General features: G+C 46.9%; 1 protein-coding gene across 1 annotated transcript in view; it reads right to left on the reverse strand.

The window, feature by feature from the left end:
- ANKDD1B (ankyrin repeat and death domain containing 1B) overlaps window positions 1–13,868 on the reverse strand; it is a 718,121-nt gene that overhangs the window by 255,398 nt on the left and 448,855 nt on the right. The window contains exon 11 of the mRNA XM_085632291.1: window positions 13,207–13,305. Within this exon, the coding sequence (XP_085488417.1) occupies window positions 13,207–13,305 (99 nt within the window). The remainder of the gene's footprint in view (window positions 1–13,206; window positions 13,306–13,868) is intronic.

Below are 13,868 nucleotides of genomic sequence, written 5' to 3' on the forward strand. Positions count from 1 at the left end.
AAACCAGGCTAACACTTCAGAAAGTCCAATAATCTCGCAAGATCGACCTGTTACCCAGTCGATACAACATCAGGGAGCTGCTTGTAATCCTCATTTGAGTCATAGACGGGGGCCTTTTACACAAAAACCAGCTGTTAATAATATGTCTGCTAGCTTTTATCCAACTGCCAACCATCGTCCCGAACCTCCTGTTGAGGTTCCTCACCAGTTGGAATCTCCACGGATCGACCTTCCCCCTGAAAGTGCCCCTTATGTGGTTGTTCTGACCAATGTTCCCAAACTGACTTCTAAGAGACCAGAATCCTTTCAGGAACTCAAAAATAAAGTTATGTTCTGGTTGAATGCAAACAGACCCCTGCCTATGAACGTACGGTCTTCTATTTTGTTTGCTAGAAGAGTTGGTTGGGTGGGCCATAAACAAAAAAATGTGGGTGGCGACTGTGTCATTGTTAACTTTCAAGCGCCTGAGGTGGTTGACCACATATGTAGCCCCGCCTTTGATAATTTATCTTCCAACATTAAAACGCTTCCCCTAGGTTATTTCTACCCCCCGTCTACCAAACCCCCCTTTCCATGCTTAAGGCCTCTTGCTCCGTCCCACAATTATGTTGACAGAGAGCAACTTAGCGAGGGAACGTGGGGTAGGCAGCCTGTTAATGAAGCTCTGGGTTTTCCCACCCATAATAGGTTTATCCTGTTGGATGAGGTAGAATGACTAGAGTCACAGGTTAGATGCTTACCTTCCTTTACCCACACTGTAGATGAGACCGGTGCCAAAGGAGGCTATGGTGACCCACCAGCGACCACCTTTGTGGGTTCTGCATCTTTGGTAGTCGGAACCACTTCTTCTATTTTTTTAGGTTCTACGTGGGACGCCCCCGCCCAATCTTCGGCTTTGAAGGTAGTCCCTGTGACCCAACTAGCAACTACTGACATTGTACCCGTTCAGCCTAATTCTATTGAGGCTCTTTCTAATTCTGATAACCAGCTTAAAGTTCTTAGCTGGAATATCGCAGGCCTAGTTTCCAATACTGGCAATCCAGAGTGGTGTTCCTTTATGGACCCCTTTGGGATTTGCCTATTTTAGGAAACCTGGTCAACTGAACCTATCCATAGACTGGGGTACATTACTTATATGCAACCTGCCATAAAAGGCCATCGGGGGAGACCTTCGGGGGGTCTGTGTGTCTGGGTGGGCACTCATCTTGGTTTCAACATCAAAAGGGTTGAAACGAATAGTAGCGATATAATATGCATTCTTTTGTCCCATAAAAAGACCCCTAAGATTGCACTTATTAATATTTATTCTCGCCCTACCCGTGGTGGTGGTCCATCACCTACCTTTGATTCCCTGTTAACCCTTTTGGAATTACTTCCAGACGATGTTGTGTTGATGATTGGAGGAGACTTCAATTGTCACTTTGAGCCTCTGCCCGGCGTAACCCCATTTACACTTGAAGAAGATGAGGCTAGATCTATACCATCTACTAGTATGTACCCTGCTAAACATTGGACCCCTCTGGTACTCCAGCTTACCTCCCTCACTTACGCCTTCTCTATGAGAGCGTGCAAGGGTCGTTTCAGCGGAGATATACCGGGCCAGCCAACATATAGGGGCATGGGTCATGAAACTGTGATTGATTACGTTCTGGTCAGCCTAGACCTATGGCCCCATGTGCTGGACTTTAAGATAACTAGGCGAACTGAAAGTGACCATGATCCCTTGACAGTTGTTCTAAATTTCCATCTATTGAACACGGGGCTAGCTACGGTCACCTCTCCAGCAGGTAACCTAAGAGTTATACAAGGGGGGAAGAGGATTCGCTGGCAAACTATAAAACAGTCAGACACGGCAATAGCCAGCCTGTACCTAAAAATACTCCCCTTACTTGATATGGTGTTTAAAGGAGATGTTAACAATATTGCAGTTGATGGAACCTTGGATTTGGTTAAAACACATAAGGATCTTGTAGAAATACTGCATGGCTCCTTTTACACCACAGGTACTGTTAATGCAAAGAAGCCGGCTAATAAAAATTCCTGGTTTACAAAGGACTGCAGGTTAGCTAAACAGGATTTATTACAGGCCATCAGGGGGGGCAATCCTTCATTTATTCGGGAAGCTAGGCGGGCATATAGAAAGTTAATTCTTATTGCTAAGACCGAGTGGGAAGAGGAAAGATGGGCTGCTATGAGATTAGCTCTCGTGGCAAAAGATCTGAGATCATTCTGGAACCTTGTCCACTTTGGGAAATTGGAGGGTAACTCCCCGATTGACCCAAACATCTCCGAAGACGCTTGGGCTTCTCACTTTGAAAACTTGTATTCGATTAACACAATCAGGATTGTTGATCCCCCTGCTATTTTACTAGCCATGGATCCTTCCTGGCTTGTTCCCCCCTGGACCCTATCAGAAGTGAATCTGGCTTTGGATCAGCTCCAAGTGAACAAGGCCCCAGGGTTAGATCGTATTCCCGGGGACCTTTATAAGGATGAACCGAAGATCTGGGCCCCTTACCTTCAAATCCTCTTCAACGCCATTTTACAAGGTTCACCGGTACCATCAACCTGGATGGGTGCGGAAATTATTCCCATCTTTAAAAAGGGATCTCCCCTCGATCCAGGTAACTATAGGCCTATAAGCCTAATAGATGTGAGCCAAAAAATCTACTCTAGGCTCATTCTGCAACGGCTACAGAACTGGATAGAAGAGAAAAATATACTAACCCCCCTCCAAGCGGGATTTAGGCCCAAAACGTCAACTATGGACCAATTATTTAGGCTCCAGATGCTTCATTGGAAACATGTCATATTGGATGGGGGTAGCCTATACATGACCTTCGTGGATCTGAAATCCGCATTTGATATGGTGGATCGTAACCAGTTATGGAACCTATTGCTAGTCATGGGGGCCCCGCCATACCTATGCTACCAATTGAAGATTCTTCACGATGGGACCTATGCTAGAGTCCGTTATGGAAAACATGGCAATTTGACTGGCCCCTTCCCTGTTGAAAAGGGAGTACGACAGGGATGTGTCCTTGCCCCAACCCTGTTCTCTCTCTTTCTTAATGGGCTCATTGCCGATCTTTTGGACACCACTGATATAGATGCACCAAAATTGGCCTCTAGAAAATATCCTGCCCTTATGTTTGCTGACGACACCCTGCTGCTGTCAAAATCCCCAATGGGTATGCAGCGGGTGTTGGATCAGTTTACCAACTTTTGTAAAAAAAGGAACCTGGTGGTCAATATAGGTAAAACGAAGTATATGGCTTTTAATGTAAAACCCTCCAGCTACCCGCACCCTAAAATGGAAGGTATCGCCCTGGACCGGGTTACTATATTCGAGTACCTAGGTCTGACCTTGAACGACAAAATGGGTTGGTCCCCCCAAATGCGTAAGGCCAATCTAAAACTTAATCAGGCTGTGGGGGGCATCCTTAAAGTTTATAAGAATTGTCGTACAAAAATTATAAGTGCTCCCCTAGAAATTTACTATGTGCAATCCCGATCCTCTACATTGTACGGGGCTGAACTTTGGGGCCATACCCGTGCAAATGATTTGGCTACCACCGAAAACAATTTTATCAGGAAACTCTTATCCCTTCCAATTAACACGCCGCTTATGCCATTGAGGTTGGATCTTAACATCCGTCCCATCTTAGAGGTCGTTGCCACTAGACCGGTGATGTTCTGGAAAAGGCTCTGGAGTACACCAGAGCTAGCATGTTACAGAGACGAATTGAAAGTAATCCTGGGCTCACTTGGGGCCGATAAGATTCCTTGGCTCCAGTATGTAAGGCAGACATTAATTCATATTGGCCTTGCCCATCTCTGGGTTAACCCAGAGAACTCTACTCTAGGCATTTCCAAAAAAACTCTTGCCTTAACCTTTAAAGATTACTTTCTAATGAAAGCTTATAGCTCAGTCAGACCATCTAGTCTGACAGATGCTTTCCTTGATGTTAAATCTTACTACGCCTTTGTACCTGACCTTGATGCTATCCAACCCATTTTAGCAAAGAAGCTGTACTTACAGTTCAGATATGGAACCCTCCCACTTTATTCTTTTACTGATCGATGGGCGGGCGGTTCCCAGCATATTTGTCCTGGTTGTTCATCTGAACTGTAAACTACGATCCATGTTGTGCTTTTCTGCCCCGCATATGTCGGTATCCGGAAAAAATGGATCATACAATTATGTTTAAACTTGGGTATTAGGAGTTACCTTGATTTTTTTAGGATCATGCGAAGCGATTTAAATCCAGTTGTTGTGGCTGCAGTTTCTAAGTTTTTGTTCGCGATGTGGTCAATTCGTAGGAAACTAATACAGCAACAACACTGACTGATCTATTGGTTCTAAAAGGGGTTTGCCTACTGATCAATTATTATGACATCCTGTTTTTTTAAGATGGTTATTGTATTAATTGGAATATGTATTCTAAATGAACTGTTTTATATTGTACTTTTATGATTTTAAACAATCGCAATAAAGTTTTTTTGGATTGGATTGGTATGTGAAAACTGTGGTGTAAAATGCTCCATTCTGCTCTGTTTTTACTAGGATTTTCTAGGGGAAGAACCCACCTAAACCGTCCCATTGAAAGCAGGGCTAGTTTGCATTGCTGGCTCACTCCGTCACATGTATAGCAAGCATATACTCCCCACTACTTTCAAAGTTCACCATCTGCCACGACCCCGTAGGTGACCTTCTCCCCAGCCCTGTCCGGCTCTGTGTGTAGAGTGACTCCTGCTTAATCCCCCGATTCTGATCTCAGGATTTCATGAGTTAGTTCAGGTGGAACAGGGCTCTTCTGATAGTCCATTCGGAGGACTGTTCTTTCTATTACAAATTCCCAGGCCAACATTTCTATTGTGTGCAGTTTTCTTTTTGAACACATTCCTTATTGGTTTTCAATAGTTTGTTACATATACATTTCTGCTAATTCAATTTATTTGCGTAATGCAAATAGGCTGTGGGTAACTTCATATTTAGGGTATATTACATTGTTTCACAAATGTATAGCAGTAAACCCTTTGTATCTGTAGATGCTGGTACTCATTGAATGCATATGTGAGAACAAAGAAAGGTGCATTCATTACTAATAGGAGCAGACAGTTCAACCCCTCCCCCCACCCTATCGCGCTTGAGTGGTCTTGTAGTGCCTAGGGTATATATTGGAGAAACGGAGAGAAAGAAATAAGGGGGGTGCGGGGCCCAAAGTGATAGTCTAGTAGTGTGCATCCCAATATGTAGCTGTCTAGCGGTAAACGGGCCTCCTTCAGTGAGCTCTCTAGCTGTCGGAAGTAAACCTCTGGAGTTGCTCTAACAGGTGAGCCCACTCCATCGATGTAGGCTTCTTGCGAAGCCCTGTGCACTCCTCACGTTTCAGGGCCTCACCCTCTACCGTGGCCCATCGTATACCTTCCTCTGCCCATGCCCCTTCTCTAGGTGCTTTACGGGATGTCCAGCGCTGGGTTAGCATCCTTTTCACTAACATTAGGCAGTGGTCAGTGAAGCGACGCAGTACTCCTGCTTTTCGCAGGAGTGGGGACAAACCCAGGATACAAGCTTCAGTGGACAAGCAAGAGAGGCTTTCGGATATGTGCGACAGGGCTGCTGTGACTTCCCTCCAAACTCCCAGCAGGGAGGAAAATGACCAGAGCATGTGGATCAGGTCTGCATCTGGCAGGCGGCAGCGGGGACACTCCGATGTGGCAGAGGGGAACATTGCATGCCCCCGTGTGGCGTTAAATATATTCTGTGTAAGGTTGAGAGCTGAATAAACTTGAACGGGGTATTGCAAGAAACCTGTTCAGGGCATTCAAGAATGGATGCCCATTCTTTGTCCGTTAGGACTCCCACCACATCCGTCTCCCATTTCTGCCATAAAGGAAGCAGCGTGTCGGATAGGTGTTCCCTCAGGCCCTTATACAGCCATCTAACCAAATGGCTCCCCTGTTCCATTGTATGGCGTGCACACAATAGTTCAAATGTGGGAAGCTCCTGGTTCTCCACCAGCCAATGTCGTCAGAAAGAGTGTAGTGTGCTAGCCTGGGTAAACAATGATGTATTGGGCACTCCATGTGTGAGCGTGAACTCTGCATGCGGCATTAGGGTTTTGTCAGCAAACAGGGATCCTACCGTCATGACTCCAGCATCTTCCCAGGGGGCTACTCAGTGGGCTGTTGAAATTCCCAGTGGGGTAGGTAGTCCACAAAGTGGAATTTTCGGGGCATACTGGGTGGGTGTGCGAGTGTATTTTAGTGCTACCTTCCAGCAGTGTATTGCTGTCTGGAGAAGCAAGGGACCTGCCCTTGACCCTGCTGAGTCTGGGCAGAGTAGAGCTTGAAGTGTTCCTAGATGTAGTTGTGCGGGTGTATATCCGATTTCAAACAAATTCTAACCACTAACCACTGTAGCTGCCCAGCTATACAATACACTTTAAAGTTCGGAGGCCCCATACAGCCACCAGTCGCCGGCAATTATAGTTTCGAGAGACTTATCCGTCGGCGACCTATTCCCCATATCAGGCGTATCATTAAAAGAGTCCAGGAGTTTGAATACCCAGGCCAGGTCCACTATTGGCAAGTTGACAAAGTAATATAAAATTCTTGGCAACATCACCATTTTAGCCGCTGCCAGTCGTCCCGCCATGGACAATGGAAATTTAATCCAGAATGCCACCTGTGATTTTAGGGAGTTGATTGTGCAAACTATATTCTACCTAGGCATCAACTGTAAATGTTGATGCCTAGGTATCTAAAAGTGACTGGTTCCACCCTCAGCTGACCTGTGCCGAATTGCAAAGCGGGCAACTTGTAAGAATTGTGTAAGGAGTATACACTTGATTTGAAGGCGTTTAACAGTAACCCTGGGATGGAGCCAAATTGGGTCAAAAGTGTGGCCAGTGAATGTAAGTCCAGCCATAGATCTCTGAGATACAATACCATATCATCAGCGTACAAGAACACCAAGTGCGTAATCTGCCCTACCTGTATGCCAGTGGTGCTCATTGCTTGGCGTAAGTGTTGGGTAAGGGGCTCCAATGCCTCGGCGCATCCGTCTGGTTATCTGGAATGCGTGGAATATGTTGTGACCAGTTTTCGCTCTAACTGTGGGCATTGTATAGATTAACTCTATCCATCGGAAATATTCAGGAGGAATCCCATATTTTCTCAATGCTGCAAGCATGTAGTCCCAGCCCAGAGTATCGAAGGCTTGCTGAATATCTAATGACAGACAGCCTGCATATGGGAATTGGCCTCAGGCTGTCTCGATTAAGCTGAAGAGGCGGCGTTTATTTAGAGAAGTGATTCAATGGGGTATAAAGCCACTTTGGTCGGTGTGTATCAGCTCGGGATGCAAGGGAAAGAGAAAAGAGGCCAGTATTTTACTAAGGATCTTGTATTCCGTATTCAGGATGGATTAGGGCCTATAGGAGGAGAGTTCCATGGGCGGTTTACCAGGTTTTAATAATGAGGTCACTATTGCTTCCCTAGTCATGGGGGTAGAGTTCCTTCTTCTAAAGACGTTTCATACAGTTGTAACAAATTTGGAACTAGTTGTGATGCAAACGTGGAGTAAAATTTTATGGTAAGCCCATCCGAGACTGGCATTTTGTTGCGAGCTAGTTCCTTGATTGCTTGATGGATCTCTGCTTGCATAATCAGGGCTGCTAGGCCTTCAACATCTATGTCAATGAGTAAAGGAAGGGGTACCGCAGTCAGAAAGTCGCTTATATACTCTGAAGGGGCAATGGGTGGGGCAGTGTATATATGCATTTAATAATCATAAAACGCTGTATTGACTCCAAGTGGTGAAGACACCTGACATTGATTAGTGGTGATGACAGATAGTATGGGTGTGGTGGAAGGTTGTGGTCATAATATGCGAGCCAGTAATGTGCCCAACCCGTCAGCATCTGCATGCGACCACCTGATGTATGCGTTCAGGTCAATTAGATGCAGGTACTCTAGTAGCTCTGCATATTTCATCCTGGCATCTAGGAGCTTCCCTTCCCCTAGTGCATTTGTCTGGGCAGCCACCTCCAAGGATTACAACTCTGATTCTAACTCAGCAATGTCTCAGGAGACATCCCGTCTATCTCCCACTACTGTACTTATTGAGACTCCACTAATCGTTCCCTTGAAGGCCTCCCATCTATTCTATAGTGGCAGTGTCTGTGTTTTTAGTAAAGTGGGAGGTGACTGTAGTAGCTATAGTGTTTCTGAATACGGAATCTTCTAAAAGTTGGGGTTGGAAACGCCACCTTGGGATCGGGGACGGTACACGGCCTCAGTTAAGAGTCAGTTCAAGCAGGTTGTGGTCTGAGATACTCTTGCCCAAATAGGTGATATGTGTCGTAGCTGGGAGCATGACATGTGTACACAGAAATCTGTCTAGGCAGGAGTGGAGGCCATGGGGAAGGGAATTAAAAAGAATATTCTCGCACCACTGTTTTTGACTCACCAAACATCCTCCAGATTGGGTATGTGACGTTACAACGCATGCTATTACCCCGCATACCGTTGCAACGCAAAACTGTGTGTAACAGTAGGGAAGGTGTTCACACCTTTTGCGTTGCAACGGCATGAGGGGTAATGGCATGTGTTGTAACAGTTGCCGTGTAAAGGCTGTTTCCCCTCTAGATTCCATCCTGTTACCCACTGGTGTAGGATCTTGGCCTGGTGTACAGTTACTGTACCTGGGAGTGGGTGGTGTGACCGGTCTAGCCCCACATCAAGGACCACATTGAAATTGCTACCCATCAGCTAGGGATACTGTGCCCAGTCCGTGAGGGCTACCAACAGGCGGGACAAAGAAGTCTCCTGATAGGAGTTAGGTGCATATATAGAGCCCAACACTACCCGTTTCCCATCAAATGTGCCATTTAGCAGCACATATCTGCCTTGGCCATCATTTTTGGTTTCCATTACTGTAAAGGGGACCCCTGCGCGTATCCACACTGCAGTGCCTCATGAAAAGGCAGAGTAAGCGGTAGCATGCAATTGCCCCCTCCATTTATATTTACTTCTATTTAATAGAGGGCTGTTGTGGGCATTAGGTGCGTTTCCTGGAGATATGCATTCTGCGCGTGACGTCTGTGCAGCTGAGCTAATATTTTATGACGCTTTTGGATTGAGCCCATACCACGGACATTCCAGGTGAAAAAGCTATATGACTTAACTATTGTTTTTTATATGGATTAGTGTGTGAACGAAGAAGCCCCTCCCCCAACCCTGTGTAGGCCTAAAACATAAGCAGCAATCATAACCACTATCAAGCTTAACGATTGAACAGGTACCCAATACTCGGTCAATCGACTCAACTTCGTTCGACAGAACTCCATAATAAACAAAAACATGGTCAACTGTGAGGTAACAAGTGCCTTCGCTTGAGAGGTAGGCAAAGAGACCAATCAGGTAACAAGGAGTGCGTGGGTTTCTTACAATTGGCGATGCTATACAGCTCTGAGCGGACATCGGGGAGATGAGCGAACAGCATTTTATAATATCCCCTTGTTTGAAATCTAATAACATCATGTATAGTGGAGAAGGGCCGCTGCAGACAAAGAAAAATATTTGTAGGTTCTAGGTAGCATCAACCTGAGCCAGTTAACTCAATTATTTACTGTACCGTACCATTGTGGAAGATCCATAGGTGTTGCTATTCCCAATCTATCCTTCTCCCGCAGAAACGCAGAAAGGGTACTCAGCAGGGAACACCTAAATATTTGGGGGTTTTTTTAAACCAGGGGGGAACATCTCACAGACTCTCTCAGATCAGCGGATCTTTGCTCAGCTGTGTGGACATAGAGGGAAACAGAGTAACGCTCCCCCCAGAGTCTGAGTCTGAAGTTTCCTCCCATGAGGGACTGCAGCTGATAGGTGGGCGGGTGGACCTCAAGGTTGATGCCCAGCGCAGAGCCTCCTGTCTGCCCTCCAAGGCCAGTTTAGGGAATGGAGCCCCAGCTAGGCTGTCCTGAGTGGTTAGTCCTCTTCTGCGCCTATGCGGAGGTCTTTGTGATTTCGGCTGTGACTGCTTGCGAAGATCGCCTCCAGCAGTGTCGGGAAAGTGCTGTTCCATCCAGTCCCATACACTCTCCAGAGTTTCGAAGAAACAAGAGTGTTGATTATGGAGGATTTTTAATTTGCCTGGAAAGAGAAGCGCAAAAGTGAGGCCAGCGGCATGGATGCGGGTTTTGACGTCTTGGAAAGAAGAGCATTTACTTTGTACTGCCAGAATATAATCAGGGAATATAGAGACTTTAGTATTGTTGATCATTAGCGGACCAAGATCATGGGCGGCTTGGAGGAGTAAATCACGATCTCTGAAGTTCGAAATTTTTTAATGATTGGACGTGGATTATTGCCAGGGATTGTTTTTTTAGCGGGCTCCACTGTAAAGAGAGCTGATAGTCCCACGGGAGCCACTTTAGTTTTAAGCCAGTCTTCGATGAAGAGCGTTGGTTTCGGGTCCTCCGACTCTTCAGGGAGGCCCACTATACGCAGGTTGTTCCGGCAGGACCTCCCCTCCGCATCATCCGCTCGGGCCTGGAGAGTCTCCACCTGCTGGTAGATTAGTGAAAGCTGTCCAGATTATCTTTTACTTTAGGAGCCACCGTGTCCAGCGTCACCTCAACAGTCTTGACTCGGTCTGATAATTTCCTATGCTCATCTTTTAATAGACTGAGTTCGGTGGAGATCGCTCCCAATTGTTGTGCAATAGCTGACCTGGACTTCCAGATTTCCTGCAGAATCATGTCCAATTTATCCGTAGAGAGGTGTAAAACGTCATCATCCCCTGGTATAGAGTGCATAGAGGAGGCCACTGAGGGCGAAGACTGAGAACGAGCCCTTGCCAATGGTGTCCCAGCTTTAGGTCTTGTTCACCCCATGGTTAGAGGCAGGCCAAGGTGCGTTAGATGCAGACCACTGGCGAACCGTCGCTGGTAGTTGGATGGTAGGTGTATCCCTGCCTTTGGGGGATCACTGCGGAGTTAATGACAGGGCCCCGTGGTAGGGAGTGATGGTTATGGTCACTCTTTCTATCGTCCCTACTACAGGCAGTGCTGCCAGCCTAGTTACTGCTGCGCTTTTGTGACCAGCGTGTTCCAGACTAGGCCCACTAGTGTAAAGGTTGAGCCCAGTAGCGATGGTATCAGGTAAAGTATAAATGAGTTGGCTCCCAGTGCTCAATACGTGCTGCTTGTGTAAGGACAAATTAGTGGTAGTAGTCTCTCTGCACAGCAGTCTGTGTGTTAGTTAGCAAGTTCCATGGGGACCTTGGATGCCAGTTCCCAGAGGGAGGCGCAGGTAAGTGGAGACTCAATCCAGTTGCTAGGCCCAAGGTCCAGTAGATCAATTGTAGGGAGCTCTATCCTCACCAGGCTGACTGAACACTGTGATAACAAGGGGCTGCCCCAGGTCCTACCGGAGGTGCAGAGTTTCAGAGGCAGGAGGGGTCATGTGCCGTATTATTCATATGGATTGTCCCCATCGGAGGTCTCCACTCTTTGTCCCCACTCAAGGGGGGGCTTGTGATGACGTGCAGGTCAAGTTGCCGTGCCCCGCTGGGGGCCGCCTCCGCTCACTCCAGAAGTCCTCAGGGTAGGCCAGGGAGGGGAAGAGCAGCACCAGCGAAAGAATCCCAGTCCCCGCTTCTCTCCAGGGGGTGGGAAATGCCGGCTAGACCACCCTCTCACTGGAACGTGTGAGCCCCCCCGGGTTCCAAATGGGCCCAGCCTGGTCCAGCCCGCTCTTTCAATGGGGCAGTCCCCGGTCGTGTGGGCAGTCGTTGGGGGCAGCCAGGGGGCGGAGCAATAACGGTATAAGCATCCCAGTCCCTCCTCCCCTCCAGGGGACGGGAGCTGCCGGCGAGGCCGCTCCGCTCACCGTGGCGTGCGCAGGCCCTGCAAGTCAATGGAGGGAGGACGGATCAGGCCCAGCCGGTACCAACCTGTAGCCCCGAGCGGGCAGCCGATGCAGCGAGTCCGCTTGCTGGTCTGGAGTTTGTTCCGAGCCGGCCAAGGGCGCCGTGGTGAGCCTTACGTATCTAGGCCTCTCCTCAGCAATCTGACGGACGCAGCCATCAGCGGGCCGACCTGCAGCTACCTTCAGCTGTCACGGCCGCAGCCCATCCGCGCCTGCGCCTTCTTTCTGGCCAGCATGCCTGGCTGGCTCTGCAGGCCCTCGCGCAGCCCCTCTCCTCAACGGAGGTGAAGTGCCGACGGGTGCCACCGATCAAGGCGGAGTCAGCCCAGGCCTCAGCTACACATGCGGAAGCTATGATTCCTTGCTTTTAGATATTTTGCCACTCCACCGCTGGACCAGATCGCCCCAGGGAGCTCACAGGCAGGAGGCTTTGCTCTGGTGCGGTTTGGCGGTGCTTCTTCCCAGGATTGCACGGGGATATTGGGCGGATTATTGCCCTGGGTCCGGGAGCTCATAGTTTATGCGACCGCCATCTTGGGCTGCTTGCCACGCCCCCTTCTATTGTGTGCAGTTTACCGACCTCATTCTTCCTATTGATATATCAATAGGCCTCTGTCTTTTCACTCTCCACACCAACAGTCGCTTCTCCACCACAGTCACTCTATCCTCAAGGTTTCCAGCTGAAAGATCAGTAAGACAAGAGTTCCTGTTCCTCACATTTTTCTTGCCACTCAACATCACAGTATAGATGTTGCCCATATTGGGAGATGTAGACATCAAGTCTTGCTCCGCCAAGTCAGAGTCAGGAGGAGCAGGAAGGTGAAATCAAATTTCACCAAAGGGAAAAAACAAAATCAATCCAGACACAGAAAAGGCAAAATGGATTGGATTCATTGCGTTGCCATGAGGAGGGCATAGCTGCCAGATCAACTGCTTTAAATTAAGCTTGCATTGCATAAGTTTAGTAGCACAAAATAACAGTAAAGAATGATGACAAGAACAAACAAGATTGTTGCTCTACAGATTTGAATACTCTGGATAATGAGTAGACCTACCAGCAAGAAAATTAGCATATGGATGTCATTTGGCATCTGTTTAAATTGAGACTAATCAGTCACATTCTTATTCTTGTTAAGCCAGTGTGTAGTGTACCTTCAATCTTTAGCAAGTTTTATCATGTTATGTTCTCTCAAGATCACATTATATTAACGTAAAAGAGGGCCATTGTACATATAATAGGGAGAAAACATGTCAGCTTATTTTTACCTGATCCAAGGTGTTCGTATCAATATCTGCTTCTAGGAGAATAGTCACTACATCACAATGATCACTTTTAATGGCTCGATGAAGAGGGGAATTTTTGTGCTGTAAAGTGAAAAAAGGCAGTTGTAAGCCAGAAGCAACATCATTGATAAACAAAATTCCAAATCATGGACGCTAGATTTCTCTTAAGGTCAGCGAATGAGGCGCTATGGCTGGGAGAGAGTCGCAACCAAGTGTTACTTTCTACTGCACCAAATATTGATACAGCTGTTTTTCTGCCTCTGAGCCTGCCCACAATGCGGTCTTTGATGAAAGTATACAAAACGTCATAGCTTTGTGTTATGATACAAAAATATAGACCCAATGGTTACACTTGTAGAAATCTTTTGTAATTGTCACTTTCAAGTTTAGAATCACCAAATGGGAAGAACGGACTATAAAAATGAACATTTGTCAAAAATGGACCACCATCTCACCTCTTCACTGGAGATGCTTTACTGAAGCTAGATGAGAGACATACCACAATATTCTTTCCATTGTTCTTCGCAAAAACTGTCTGGGTGAAATTGGTCACTATTTGAGGAATTGTGGACTTTATTTTAAACTTTAATTTCATTTTAGCAAACATAAACAGTTAGGCAATAAAATATGACATTTCCAGCACA

Source organism: Triturus cristatus, chromosome 2_1 (genome assembly GCF_964204655.1).
Source record: "Triturus cristatus chromosome 2_1, aTriCri1.1, whole genome shotgun sequence".
NCBI classification, from domain to species: domain Eukaryota; kingdom Metazoa; phylum Chordata; class Amphibia; order Caudata; family Salamandridae; genus Triturus; species Triturus cristatus.